This window comes from Podarcis muralis, chromosome 13 (genome assembly GCF_964188315.1).
Source record: "Podarcis muralis chromosome 13, rPodMur119.hap1.1, whole genome shotgun sequence".
NCBI classification, from domain to species: Eukaryota; Metazoa; Chordata; class Lepidosauria; order Squamata; family Lacertidae; genus Podarcis; species Podarcis muralis.
Window position 1 is genome coordinate 12487686 of NC_135667.1, and position 15575 is coordinate 12503260.

A 15575-nucleotide genomic window follows, 5' to 3' on the forward strand; every position below is an offset into this window, starting at 1 on the left:
TGAGATTTGCACTGAGGCATGTTGTCTCTCTCACAAGAAGTGAAAATAAGTGAAAACTGAGAAACTGAATAGAAGGATATCTTTTTAGAACCCTCCTGAAGGCGAAAACAAAAGGGAAGATGAAAAGTTGCATGTCCAAACAAATCACACACCCCCTTTCATTCAGCACTAATTGAAAGTAACAAGCTTTCAAGGTGGAAAATATTAACATTAGTGACATACCCAAGAATCATAGAATTGCAGAGTTAGAAGGGACCACGAGAGTCCAACCCCCTGAAATGCAGGAATCACAACTAGATCATACAAGACAGACCAGAATCATAGAATTCTGAAGCAGATAGTACTACCAAGCAGGTAAATTTCATCTTAAACAGTGAAATGAGTTCCTTCCCCCCCCTCCAATTGCAGAATATAATCTTACTTCATGCTGTTCCCAGATGTTCCTGATGTGGTGAGTTTATGTCAAGTCATACAACAGTTGGCTGAGTTAGGGTCAAGCTTCTAACGCAACATATAGAAGGTTCACAAAGACGGATATTGCAATGTCAAGGGGCTATTGCTGGAGGTCTTCTCTGTGCTGCTTTGAAATGGATGCCTGTGGCACAATCGTGGTGGCCATACTTCTCATAGCTAATCCCTCCAATAGGAGGAGGCAGGGGAAATCTAGATTTTACTAGCTTGAAAGTGGCAAGAACTGTCTGAAGCTACTCTGATCTTTAAGTACACTGGGAGTCACACCAAAGAAACATATGTAGCACATACATCAGGGATGCTACTGACCCTTAGCTTGTTGTCTGTTAGAGTCTCCGCTGGGAAGAGGTTGGAAGGAAATCGTGATGCCCAGATTTTTAAAGTAGAGTCCCTGAACTCTAGAGTTCATAGAAAAGCTGCTTTGTATCAGGTTAGATCACTGGTCCATCAAATAACTGTGGTGTTGCAAATTTGATTGAAGCGTCTTCTACTGCCCTACCTGTGAGGTGTTTGCTCAAGTCTAGCACTGGCTATCTCAACTGGCAGCCAATCTCCAGACAAATGACCTATTGCCACTTAAAGGAGATGCTAGGGATCTTAGACCTGCAAGGCATGTGCCTTTCCACTAAACTCCTGCTTTCCAATCCATTTGGACAGGTGCTCCCCCAGCCATTTTTTTTAATGCTTTAAATGGGAGAATGAACATCATCTGGCTTGTTCAACTCCCTGTTCTAAGTGTTAGGTGGTGGCTGTTGTTGCTGTTTCCCCTTGAACACATCAAGAGACTGAGGATTCAGTACGATAATGAAGACTGTGAGTCTACTCCACAGAGACTCCTCAGATTCCTTTGGAGGTTTCTTCAGGATTTGTAATAGTCCCTTCTCTCTTGGGCTGCAAGCAGTTAAAATACAAAAATGGAAGAAGGCTCTTTGAAACAGGTAACAAAGATGGTGGAAATAAAAAAAGGCAATAATTTACATTTTTTTAGCCTACAAGTGAGATTGTGTACATTCCAAAGCAGGAAAGCGTTTGAGTAGGGATCATTGTTTTTAAGCAAATTATGTTGCATGCATACTGAAAAGTATTCACAGTGCATTTCCTATGTTTTTCTTTTTCTTTTCTTTTTTTAAAAATTTATTAGCCGACCAATCAAATCAAATCACATCACATCACATCACATCACATAAATTCCGAATTACAAAGCCGAATTTTAAATTTTTGTTGAGGGGATCCATATTTCAAGTTCCGAAGGGGGATTCCGATCATCTTCTTGCTACTGCGTTAATATCCAAATCAGTCCAAATAATGTTCATAATTCTATCCAGTCTTATCTTGCTGTTTCCACATCTCATCTTGTTCGTATATTTTTTTCTTTTTTTCTTTATGATCTCTTCAGATAATCTCCTTAAGCAGATAAACACCAATTATAATCCTGTGTGAATTTTCCGTTCGTCCAATCATCATATCAAGATGGTTTCCATATATCATCGCTTTCATAAATAACATCGCTCTTTCCATCATTAATCTCGCAGATTTGTCGCTCTTAAGTCCCTCTGAGGAGTCTCACCCACAATATAAAAACAGCTCTGTTCCTCCTCCCAGACTTAAGTCCTCTGACAGAACTTGCCAACATGGCGACGGTATTTTTAACTGCATCATTCCAAAGCTCTTATACTTTCACGATCTTCTTGAAACATGCTTTGGTTAGAAAATTATCTCCACACAGACATAAATCCACAGCTTAAGTCATTAAAACGGCATTCCTGACTTGTGGGGGGGGGGGTTCTTGGTTAATCACATAGAGGAAAGAAAGGAAAGTTTTTTTTTCCCTCCCCCATCCAGTCCCTTTGCCATACCAAGCCTTGGTGATCTTCTCATGATTTATTCTTGTTCCTCCAACCCGTCTTGTTTATCAGAGATCTCTTCAGTTAGCAGTCTTTACTCCTCCTCCTTCCTTGAAATATGTGCATTCGCTTCCTCCTAATTGTTTCTTTTGAAGTTATTGCAGCTAGAGGCGCGGATCAGAGACAGCATCCAGGAGCGCTGAGATCCACAGGAGGGCTTTCTGCCTAGTGCCCCCATCCCCACAAATTCGGGGGCGGTGTAGGGCACAGCAGGCAAGGGCAGCCCTCCCCCACAACCTTGGGGGGGGTAGGGAGGCTATTTACTCCCATCACAGCCTCCTAATTACCTCGTGTGGGTCAGAGAGATGCTATTGTCAGCCATCTTCCGATGCGCCCCTAGTGGCCCCCCTCTCCTATGTTTTTCATATACATAAATATTTAATAATTTCTTAGCAAATGGGGAGGAGCATGAAGAGGAATAAATACATTATTTGCATCCATATGGACTCTCTTCTAATCAGGCAGAATCTTCAGTCTCATTTTCATACATTTCATCTCTTTTGAACTACCAACTACCCAGTGAGGTAGATTAAGCTAAGAGTTAGGGCCTTACCAGATATCATTTTATGTCACATCCATGATGATTTGCGTTCATGAGGTTTTTGGAGTGATCACATATTTCCCACTTTCAATACCATTTGTGCCTGCCAAACTTTTATAAGAGCCACACTTTCCATTCTGATCAGTGCACAACCCTTAACTTCCAGTCAGCAACTATAACATTTTATGCCTGGCTTGATTTTCCCCACTGATGTGGATATGAAGTATGAAACCAAATACTAGTTGTGTGAAAGGGTAGTGACCCTTTAAGCCTGGCAAAAAAACACAGAGAACCATACCTGTCAATGTGAAGAAGTTTATTAAGTTCCAAAAGGGAATTGGGAGAATGATGCTTTAAGAACATAAAGAAAACAATTTACTTCATGTCTACGTATCCTATTGCAGTGCCTTAAAACAGGCTTCTGGCCTCCTCGTGAGAAACAAAAGAAGCATTGCATGTCAGATGAAGGTTAAGGGACAAGTGGCAGTGTTGGCAGCAGTCCATCTTTTAAGGGTTCTCGCGGGTGGCGCTGTGGGTTAAACCACAGAGCCTAGGACTTGCCGATCAGAAGGTCTGTGGTTCAAATCTCCATGACAGGGTGAGCTCCCATTGCTCAGTTCCTGCTCCTGCCAACCTAGCAGTTCGAAAGCACATCAAAGTGCAAGTAGATAAATATGTACCGCTCCGGCGGAAAGGTAAACGGTGTTTCCGTGCGCTGCTCTGGTTTGCCAGAAGCGGCTTAGTCATGCTGGCCACATGACCCGGAAGCTGTACACTGGCTCCCTTGGCCAATAAAGCAAGATAAGTGCCGCAACCCCAGAGTCGGCCACGACTGGACCTAATGGTCAGAGGTCCCTTTACCTTTACCTTTAACCCAGGTAGGCTCTGATTGACAGGCAGCACTTAAAGAACTGCCACATCCATCAGGGAGAAGTTTTGCAGAAAGCTTTACCAAACCTGGTCTCTCCAGTTCCTTTACCATTGGATATGTTGATAGAAGTTGGACTCCAAAACATCGGAAGCATGGTATGTTGGGGAAGGCTGCTCTAAGCCATACTGGCAGTAGCTCTCAAGGGTTCCAGCTATGACTGGAAATACCCAGGGCTGAACTTGTGTGTGGAAAACATGAGCTACTGCCACTGAGCTAATATCCTTCCCTTCTTTGCCCAACGCTTCCCAAAGGGCAGAGGTTGGAGTATGCTATCATTCCAGAAAAGGTCCCCAACTTGAGATATAAGCCATCATACCTGAGGCCACTATCTGGACTTCAAGGCTGAACAGAGGTTTGATATGTTGCTTTAATGCCAAACGTAAGAATCAGACCAATGCAACCCTTAAATAACATTGAAGCAGAACATCAACAGCCATACTCTTTTCTTCCAAGACCCTCTTTTCAGCCTTTTGGCCACTATCCCATGGACATCCTTGTTTCTCAGGGTGTAAATGATTGGCTTGAGAAGTGATGGCAATTTTCTTGTCATGATTTGGAGTTGCCCCTGACCAGGATCTCATATACATAAAGATTGACCATTGGACTGACCCAGTATAAGCCAAATCCCATTCCCCATCTCATTCTGCTGGATACACAGATCCAGCCTTAGATTGTGTCATCAGTTCTGCCCCAGCTGTAATTAAGGTCTATTTGAGTCTTTCCATTCCAATCTACTCCTCTGGGCTGAGAGCTGGATCTGGCAAACAGAGGCAGTGGCACACATTTCAATTCCAAATTTTCTGAGAATCAAATGCAATGGCAATAAGGTGGTCTTATTGGTTTACCCAACAGCTTCCCCATTTTACAAATAGTCCCATGTGCCCCAAAAGGCAACTGGCAGCTCCTAGTCAACATGACCACTTAAGCAAGGTGGTGACACTCATTTGTGTTTCAAACCCCATCTTTGCAGAACCTTAGCTGCTGCCCTATGGACATCCTTGTTCCTAAGGGTGTAAATGATAGGATTGAGCAGGGGGCTGACCAAAATATAAAACACTGCAATTTTCTTGTCAAAATCAGAGGCTGTGCCCAACCCAGGTCTCATGTACATAGTGATGACAGTGCCGTAAAACACGGTGACAACCATCAAATGAGAGGTGCATGTAGAGAAGGCCTTTTGCCTGCCAGAGCTTGACTGCATTTTCAGTACAGTAGACAAAATGAACCCATATGAGGTCAAAATAACAGAAAGAGGGCCCAGGAGGATGATAGCAGCCGTCATGAAAACCACAAACTCAGTGATGTGAGTGTTGGCACATGCAAGTTTCAGCACCACAGGAAGCTCACAGATGAAGTGGTTGACACGATTGGGGCCACAGAAAAGGTGGCTGAAAGTGCAGCCCACATTGATGGTTGCAAGAAGGATGCCTACCAGCCAGGAAACCGAAGCCAGTTGCAGTTGGCGCCACCTGCCCATGAGGATGGCATAAAGCAAGGGGTGGCAAATGGCCAAGTAACGGTCATAGGCCATGGCACCAAGCAAAACACATTCAGTGCCACCCAGGGTCAATACCAGGTGCATCTGGAGTGCACAACATGTTAAAGAAATGGCACCATTTCTGGTCAGGAGGTTGAACAGCATCTGGGGCAAAGTGCTGGTGACATAACATATCTCCACCCCTGCAAGGTGAGTCAGGAAGAAGTACATGGGTGTGTGGAGGTGAGAGTCAGTCCGAACAAGCATGATGATCACCAGGTTCCCCGCAATGGTAAGCAAATAGATGTTGAGGACGACCACAAAGAGCAAAATCTGGGTCTTGCGGTGGCTGGTGAGTCCCACCAAGATGAATTCAGTAATAGAAGTGAGGTTCTCAGCCTCCATTCTGGCTTCTCCCCCTACATTGATGGATGGATGGATGGATGGATGGATGGATGGATGGATGGATGGATAGAATAAGCAAAGAGAAGTTAGGATGAATGCAGACATTATCTTTTAAAAAAACAGTGATGGTGTAGTTTTTTCTCCCATGAGATACACATACTTGGTTTCACCAGGAACCAACAGTATTCATCCCCACTATCAACCTGAGCCTGTACCAGTTTACAGAACAGGTGCAATTTCTGAAAACAGATACTATTGTGAGACTATGTAATGGACTTATACCGTGGTACCTTGGTTCTCAGACTTGATCTGTTCCAGAAGTCCATTCCAAAACCAAGGCGCGCTTTCCCAAAGAAAGTAATGCAAAATGGATCAATCCATTCCAGACTTTAAAACAACCCCTAAAACAGCAATTTAACATGAAATTTACTATCTAACGATCCATAAAATGAAAGCAATAATCAATGTACTCTACTACAAAATAAATAAGAGAGTATCGTACATAGATGATAAAAAAAAAAAAATTAAGTTCTTCCCTGCAGTGATTATAGTCATTGTTTGGATGGGTAGTTTTTTTAATCCATTTCCACAGTCACACAATCAACCAACCAGTAGCTGAACTGGGTTCCACACAGTCACAAAAACAAATTAACTGAAAAAGTATCAAAGACAAAACCGCAAAATAAATAGCAAAAACAAAAGTGCCAAACTTAATCCGTTCTGGAAGTCTGTTTGACTTCCGAAATGTTCAAAAACCAAAGCGCAGCTTCTGATTGGTGCAGGTGTCCTGGAAACAATAGCTGACAGCCGCATCGGAAGTTTGGCTCCTGAAAAACGTTCGAAAACCAGAACACTTAATTCCAGCTTTTTGGCGTTTGAGAACCAAGGCATTTGAGAACCAAGGTACTACTGTAATGACCATTTTATATTGGAAACTTTCTTATTGAAAGTCTGTAATATTTTTATGATTCCAGCTTCCACCCCGAACACACCACAAAATCCATTATCTACAGGTTGTCTACCACCTACAGTTGGGGTAGCCAACATGGTACCCTCCGTATGTTGCTGGGCTCCAGTTTCCATCAGCCTTAGTGAGCATGGCCAATGGTCAGGAATGCTGGGTGTTCTAGTCCAACAAATGGAGGGCATTACATTGGCTACCCCAGAGCTACAGGGTGTGTGGCTCATCCTGGACAATATTACTTCCCTCTCTGTCTTAGGTCTGGTGTGGGAAACCTTTGGCCCTCCAGATGTTGTTGAATTATATGAGCCCCAGAAAACATGGCGAATGGTCAGGGATGATGAGAGTCATGGTTCAGCAACATCTGGAGGGCTAAAGGTTTCCTCACACCTGACCTAAAGAACACAAGTTCATCCCAACCACCAAAACTGGGAGTGGGGAACATTTATATCCTGCCTTTCCGAAAAGATCAAGGTGGTTTAATGAAGAAACAAAAACAACATGTCTATACATAAAGAATACAGTAAGATACAATCACAATGTAATAAATCACAAAAACGTTATTACATAACAGAAGATACAAGGAATCGAAGTCAGAAATGTAAGAAGAGCAGTAAAAATTCATTAGTCTCACCTTACTAACAGCTGACAACTATCCAACCCAGAGAAGTGTCTACACCATGCGAGAAAAGCACCAAGGAAAAGGAAAAGTGGAGCTCTCTGAGTAGGGAATTCCAAAGTCTGCTTCTGATCACATCTAGGCTTCTGATGAAAGGGGTGTTCACACTGCGGTTTAAAGAGCAAAAATCATGTTGTTGTTGTTCTTCTTGTGCCTCCGTGGGTGAAGTCAAACTGCTGGAGAATCACAGCACCTGCTGTGGCTGGTAACTCGCAATTGCTGCTTCCTGCATGGTTTTTCTGTGTTAGCAGCACCAAAGAGACCCCCTGGGGCACAAGCCAAGGCAGTGTGTATGGAGGTCCTGGGCTGCCCAGACTAGAAGACCCCCCATTTTCTTGGCCTTGTTGATGTGGTCCAAAGGAAGCAGAGCAATACATTCAGCACCAGCTAGGCTGCAGGAGTCGCCAGAAGGAGGCATACAAGGCCGTCATCCAGCCGTCATATGGACTCTACTCCAAATTTCTGCAGGGTTTACTCCTGAGCCTTTTCTTCTCTCAAAGATGTCCTGCAAGGCATTGAATATAGATTGTTCCTCGGGGTTTACTCCTGAAGTCTTTCTCATGAATGAGAAAGGCAGTGGCAGTTTAGATCAGAGTTTTCATTCCCCTAGATGAGCTGCCTTCCCGGGCTGACAAGTCCCATCTGCGCCTCCTTTGCCTCTGCTGCACGTGCAGTAAGTGTTTTCTTGACCATTGGACCCACAATTGGTCTTGTATGTTCAATCCACCAGAGCCTGTCTTCAAGTGCAGGGGAAGCCCCTAATGCACTGAGGGTATGAGACCCATCGGCTATCCTCATCTGTTATAGCCAGCCAGTTGAATCCATTCCTGGGTTGTAGCCACTGTCACATGACAGTGACAGCTTCTAGGAGCCACAGGTGGGAACTGAGTGCAGGGTGGGGACCAAAGGTAGACAAACTACCCCAGAAGGAACACGACGTGTCCCCCCACCTCCCCTAACAACCCTCCACTAACACCCCATGCACCCTAAAAGCATGTGACAGTCCACATTTCCAATGAGTTCCATAGTCTATAAGATTGAGATGGAAAGAAATGGCTTTCTGCTGAATTGGATGAATAGGCAATCTAGCCTAGCAATCTTTCCATCTCGGGCTAGCAACAGCTGTCCATGACCTCAGGTAGATGTCTTTTTATTACCGGAGATCCTTTAATGCCAGATGCATTGGACATGCAAAACATGTGCTCTTACACTTAAGCTACCTGTATAGGGCTCCGCCAACTAATTTTTGAAGATCTCCGTGGTTAGACAAAACCACCTGCTCCATCTGCCTATATTTATGGTATCAGAAGACGAACACCATTCTTGCTTTTTCCTCCTTGCAATTTATCAAAGGTCTGAGGTCCCAGTGAGAAAATAAAGATGTTTATTTTACTCTGTAGATACTCTGCAGATCCTGCAATCCCCTTGGTGGTTTCCTGTGGATCATTAACAGCTTGTTGTTTCTTGGGACTTCTGGGTCCCAAAGCAATTAACATAGCAAAATGCGGAGGGGGGGAAACATTCTTCAAACTCTTCAACACAGAAAGTTGTGATGAAGAATGTAACACACAATTCATTCATCTGTGGATCTGTACGCCACTTTCCTGCAAAATAGTGCCTAAAGCAGATCAATAAGTATAACCATTCATATTAGGAATGTATAGGGAAAATCATAATATCAATAAGTATGAAAACAAAATGAATTCATACAGTATTATATGAAACAGTACAATGCAAACAAAACAATAGAAATATGCTAACCTAATTTAGCAATTCAAAAGCAAATATGAAAGAGAATAATGCCTAATATAAATAAAATAGTAAAATATGAGTCTAGGAGGGAGGGGTCCACCATTCCAAAAATACATTCTACAGAGAGTCACCACAAATTACTTACCTGTGTGGGGTGGTAGCCACACCCCTCACTTTGAGGAGCCATCCTCCCAGCTTTCCCCTGGATCTCCTCTCACAATCACTTTCCCCGTCCATACCTGTTCATGAGCCATGTTTGTGCACTATTCACGTGTACAGCAACTTGGGAGTCACTCAGAAGCAGAGCCGCACAATTAGCCCTGCAACTAACATTACTTGTTGAACTACAACTTCCATCACCCCTAGCTAGCAAGGCCAGAGCTCAGGGATGATGGGAGTTGTAGTCCAACAACATCTGGGGACCCACAGGTTGAGAACCGCTGCCCTAGAGCTTCCTCCTAAGTTCACTTTTCACCATCCCAACTCCATTTCTGGAGCCAGTTCTCTCTTACATTATGTAGCCCCATTTCACACCCTTGTTTTCACTCCCATGCCTCCTCCCATCTCCTTTGGTGCAATCCCACTTATACCAAACCCTCTGGTGATCTCTCCCATGGTTGATGATCTTCAGTAGGCTAGGAACAGAGGAGAAAGCTATTTCCTTGTTCTGCTGGATCTCTCAGTGGCTTTTGATACCACTGAGCATGGTATCCTTCTGGATTGTCTAGAGGAGTTGGGAGCTGCAGGCACTGTTATGCAGTGGTTCTGCTCCATCCTCCTAGACCACATCTAGAAAGTGATGTTGGGGGATAAGTATTCGGATCCTTGGGTGTTCACTTGTGGAGCGCCTCAGGGCTCTGTCCTCTCCCCCATGCTTTTCAACATCTATATGAAGCCGTTTGGATAGATCATCAGGGGGGTTGGGCTGGGTGCTCACCTGTATGCAGATGATACCCAGTTCTACCTCTCCTTTAAAACAGAACCAATGAATGTCCTGTGTGAGTGTCTGTAGGCGGTTGGAGGATGGATGGTGGTTAATGGGCTTTGAAGACACTCGAACTCAGCTGGGGCTGCATGCAGACGAACGAGAGCCAGTGAAAGGGCTCTTGCTTTGGAGTAAGATCTGCCTCTTCCTGCCTTCTCTCTTATACAGAAACACAGATTCTGGAACGGCAGCTGCTTGCATCTCTTCTCTGATATACTCACAATAGTCTTCTCTCTATGCACACAAGTGCTTGTTATGGTTATCTGACTAAATGTTCATTGGGCACTTTAGAGATATAGATTCCCCCCCCCTCATGTGCACATTTACATTGTCTTGGGGAAGTGGAGAAATGTGGGGAACATGAGGTGGCTTACTCTCCAGCTCCAGGGCCTGGCCAATCAGTCATCCAGCCCTGCAAAAATCCAGCGTCTCCTGAGGCAGCAGATGGAGAGAACTCAATCAATTATGGGGGAAAGAATACAGACATGGTGTTGAGTTTCCACACCTTTTAGTTGTAAAGTCCTTTGGACACACATAAAAATACACCAAAGAAAAGCATAACTTGGACCTGTTGTGTGTTCAGACCTTAAATAAACTCAAATTTTGGTTTGGTTTTTGACAGAATTTTTGCCACAACTTTATTGATTGCAGCATGTGAGTGGTTGCATAGGCTCTGGTTCGACTAGCTCCCTGCACTGTTGCAGGTAGCACTGACCCAGGGCACCAGCATAGATCAACCTAGGGTGAACACCTGGATAAGCGGAAAGCCGGGAACAGGCTATCTCCACCACCCAGATGTCCCCCTGGACTCAGGCACGGGCACAACCCGCTCTCAGGGGTTAACCAAACTATTGAGTCCCTGGATTTCTTTAACAGAATAACCTTCACATAGGAATGGCGAGAGTGTTCTCCCATCCCTATCACCTGAACCAGAGCCTATCTGCCACATGAGCACCACGCTCGCCACCAACCACTCACACCTGCAACCAAACCCTGCTGACATGGAGGTCAGCCACAAATCATTCCCAATTACAGACAGATGAACCCCATCAAACCTGTAAAGGGACGCATCACAGAAGGTAATGCCCAGGTGACGGATCACCGTCCCGCCCAAGGCCAGAACCTTCTTGACCACAATGCTCTGGAAGCGCCTCCTGGCCCTCTCGGTGGCAGCTGGGCATTGGCTACCACACCACACATGTCGCTTCAACAACTGCCACCAAAAAGTTTTGAGTCCAGGAAGAGCTGCCTTCAACTCTTCCAAGTCCTCCTGCATGCGGGTCCACAGGCTCAAGTGGGAGCTTCCGGCAAATCGTTCTCGCCCAGCTGCACCACCATCGTGAATTTATTTAGGGGGGAGGTCTCTGGGTCTGAGCACGCAAAAGCTGGGTTTTCCCAGCTTTTCAAGAAAACCAATAGCTCCTTGGAGGGCCTCATCCATCGCCCATGCATGTGGGTCACCAATGCTGTACTCTAGTCTTCTGCTGTACTTATGAACTTCTTACCTACTGTCCCCCCAGCCACATCCTGAAATCTCCCTCCTTTGCTGATTCCCCTACTTCACTCCACTGAACCACAAGACTGAAGTCAGCTTGTTAACTCTTTTGCTAGTCTGTGTCAAAGAATCAGTTTTAATGGGTGGCAGAGGTAGATGCCTCTTTACTTAATGAGTGCAACTCACACAACATTCACCTGTAACTAGAAAAATCTCCAGTGTTTCATACAGGAGACAACTGGCTAAATAAAGTATGTGACCAATTGACCAATATGATTCAAGTGAGAGAAGGCAGACAGGATTATGATCAGTTTGTTGAAAAAAATATTATTATTGTTGTATATTGGGGTAGTAAGGTGCAGGAAAATATAGATCCATATGCATTGCTGGGAGGCTTTGAGATTGCATGCAACACTCAATTTATTGAACTTCATTAGAAAACAAATGATAACAGTATTTTTCTTTTCCCTCTTTTTTCCTCCCATCCCCCCACCTTATTTTATTGTGATCTTTCCTAATATATTATGTTGTGTTATTGTTGTATAATATCAAAAACATTAAATATTCTTGTATTATGCAATATAAAACCTTGTATTCTTTGGAGGAAAGTCAGGGTAGAAATATAATAAAAAAGTTATATAAACTTGTTTTAGAACTCTCTTGCCTGTTCGTGAACCAGAAGCAGCTCTTCGTCATAGACAAAAAAGTAACTTTTTGCAGACAATGCAAAAAATCATGAAGTTTGAGCAACATTTGCACATTATTCACACGAGTAGGCAACTCTCAACTCTTTTTCAAAATGGCCAGTCTTCTCAGCGCCTTGGCTGTTGCACCATGAATATCCTTGTTCCGCAGAGTATAAATGATAGGATTAAGCAAAGGGGTGACCACAATGTAAAAGACAGCAATTTTCTTGTCACGATCAGAAGTTGAACCCGACTGTGGAATCATGTACATAGAGATGACGGTGCTATAGAACAAGGTGACCACGATCAGGTGGGAGCCGCATGTGGAGAGGGCCTTGCGCAGTCCAGTGGTGGATCTCATTTGCAATACTGAGGAGAGAACAAGCCCATAGGATATAAGGATAATTGTCAGAGGAATTAATAGCAATGCTACTGATGCCAAGAATATGAAAGCCTCCGTGAGGTGTGTGTCGGCACATGAAAGTTTCAGCACCACCGGCAGCTCACAAAAGAAGTGGTTGATGTGGTTGGCATGGCAGAAGGGGAGGCCAAGGGTGCTCCCCACGTTTATTGAAGCAAGGAGGAAGCCACCTGCCCAACAGACCGAGGCAAGCAGGACTTGACGCCCCCAGCCCATGATACTGACATATAATAGAGGATGGCAGATAGCTAAGCAGCGGTCATAGGCCATGGCACTGAGAAGAAGACATTCAGTGCCACCCAGGGCCAATGTGATGTACATCTGTGTCATACAGCATATGAAGGAGATGGCACCATTGCCAGACAGGAGGTGAGCCAGCATCTGGGGCAACGTGGTGGTGACATAACAGATCTCCAGGCCTGAAAGGTTTGTCAGGAAGAAGTACATGGGTGTGTGGAGGGAAGAGTCGGCCCACACAAGCATAATGATCACCAGGTTCCCCATAATGGTGAGGGAGTAGATGATGAAGATGACCACAAAGAGTAGAATCTGTGTCCTTCGGTCATTGGTGAATCCCATCAATATAAAATATTTGATAGAGGTCAAGTTCTCATCACCTATTCTGACCTCTTCCCTGCAGAGAAAGGGAAACAGTGAAAGAGCAGCGGCACGCTCAGGAAACGGGGCATGTCTCAAACAAGCTGTGTTCCACTCATCGCAATATCGGATTGATCCCAGAACAAGCTAATCCAAGAGTGCAAGTGCACAATTGTCTCATTCCAAACTGATGAAAAGCTTCCCACAGGGCATGAATAGAGAGATATTCACTCCATTTGTGTGTCACTTTCAAATAAGAAAGGCTACCAGGTAACACACACTGCTTATCATTGAGTCATACAGGCCATAGTTGGCAAATATACTTCAAACCATGGTGTCACATCAGAGTTTTTGTGGTTTATATTTTGATTTTGTCCTGTGAATTGGCCCTGAGACCTCCAGGTATAGGGCAGTATATAAATTCATTAAAAAAATAAATCATAGGCGCCAACTCCTAGGGGCCGAGGCCCCTTTGGCTCCCCCAATAAAATATTTGAGGGGACTGGGACCCCCTAAGTCAGTCATAGGCAAACTCGGTCCTCCAGATGTTTTGGGACTACAACTCCCATCGTCCCTGACCACTGGTCCTTTTAGCTAGGGATGATGGGAGTTGTAGTCCCAAAACATCTGGAGGGCTGAGTTTGCCTATGCCTACCCTAAGTTGATTCAAATAGTGTGTATACACAACGTCATGTGATGAATTATGAAGGGTAGAGCTTACCTCCCCTCCCCAATATTTTATTCCAGTTGGCACCCCTGGAGATCATAGTTTACTGGGATAAAATAGATGTTTTAAGGGAGACCACCATTGTATGTATGTAGCCCATCTTCACAATATCCATTAAAATAAGAACATAGGCTGCATTCACACACACGCGCACACACACACACACACACAAATCCCATTTCCAAATTGAAGAACACGATCTTACCACTGCTCTTCTCTTTGTTGTTTTTCAGCAACCCCCAAATAGTTATCCATGTCACTGGTATGTGTAACTGTAAATGATAGCTGAGGGGGTTCCAGTCAGCTGTCTTAGCGTGAGACGTTGAACAATCAAAGGAATTGTCAGTAATCTCAAGGAGGAACTTGCTGCATCTCTCTTTAAGGGGCTTCTGCTGAGGGAAGGCAGCTCTGTGCTGCTTGGAAAGACTGCCTGTTGCAGGGCACTCGGTAGTCTAATGCCTTGTGGTTTACTTGCAGTTTGCTTCTGCTAACCTTTCTGAAATCAAATTGGTTGTGAGGGAAATTGATCAACACATGGCCCAGCCAATCAGTGCTGTGCCTCCCTGCTCTGAGCAAGTGGGGCAGGTTAGTCTAGGACTGACACAAGGTCCAAACAATCAGTGCTATGAACATCTAGATTCATCTCAAACAGGAAAATGCATGTTTTCCCTGCCTCCCATCCTAAAGAAAAAGTTATATGTATGTTTGCAGGTCATCAGGTGGTTGTCCTTCTCTCTCCTGTGAACTGGGATCCTTTAACTGGAGATGGACCACAGATAGACCACAGAAAAAATCTTGCTCTCCTTCTGATATGCTTCTACCTGGCCAGATACTTGATGAACCTCCAACCTAGTTTTAATGCCTACTAAGATGGGGCTCAACACAACCTGGCTTGCTCAGCTGCCTATTCCCAACAATAGAAATTGGACAGCACACCAGTATTTGTATTCTCCCTATGACATTTTGCATTCTTTCCCCCTTGCTTGCTATTCATTATGATAATGAGGACAGTGCATCTACTCCACAGGGACTCCCTTAGTGCCTTTTCTCTTCAGCCATTAATAGGTGTTTATTTCCTGAACCTCATGGGGCTTCATGTTCTTAACATACCACAGATATGGAAGAATAATTCTATGCTGACTTTGAATCAGAATTGTATGCATTGTAATAAAAACAAATAAGCACATCTCACATTCTCTTATCTGAATGTATGCAAACTGAGCATATTTGAATTCGTCTCTGTGGGTTTCATGTTTTCCTTAGCATTCAGGGCGCATGGTATGCTCTTGGGAAGTTGCCTTATACTGAGTCAGATTATTGGCCCAACTAGCTCAGGGTCGCCTATGCTGAGTAGCAACTGCTCTCCAGAATTTCAGAAAGGGGACATTTTCAGAGATTTTTAGTTTGCAGGTTGCAATCCGGATTTGGCTCTGGGGTGAACTGGAATGGGTGCACACCAGACCAGACTTATGAATTATGCTGTGCCCACTTGCAATTCCCAAGCAACTGGTATCCAGAGGAACAGTGACTCTGACAATGGAGA

General features: G+C 44.3%; 2 protein-coding genes across 2 annotated transcripts; both read right to left on the reverse strand.

Annotated features, from left to right (window-relative positions):
• Positions 1-4787: 4787 nt before the first annotated feature.
• LOC114583367 (olfactory receptor 5A2-like) lies at positions 4788-5729 on the reverse strand. The gene has a single exon (XM_028704691.2). The coding sequence runs from the start codon at positions 5727-5729 to the stop codon at positions 4788-4790; it is 942 nt and encodes a 313-aa protein (XP_028560524.1).
• A 6655-nt stretch (positions 5730-12384) lies between these two features.
• Positions 12385-13287, reverse strand: LOC114583366 (olfactory receptor 2J3-like). Its single transcript, XM_028704690.2, has one exon. It carries the CDS (start codon positions 13285-13287, stop codon positions 12385-12387), a length of 903 nt encoding a protein of 300 aa, XP_028560523.2.
• Positions 13288-15575: the final 2288 nt, after the last annotated feature.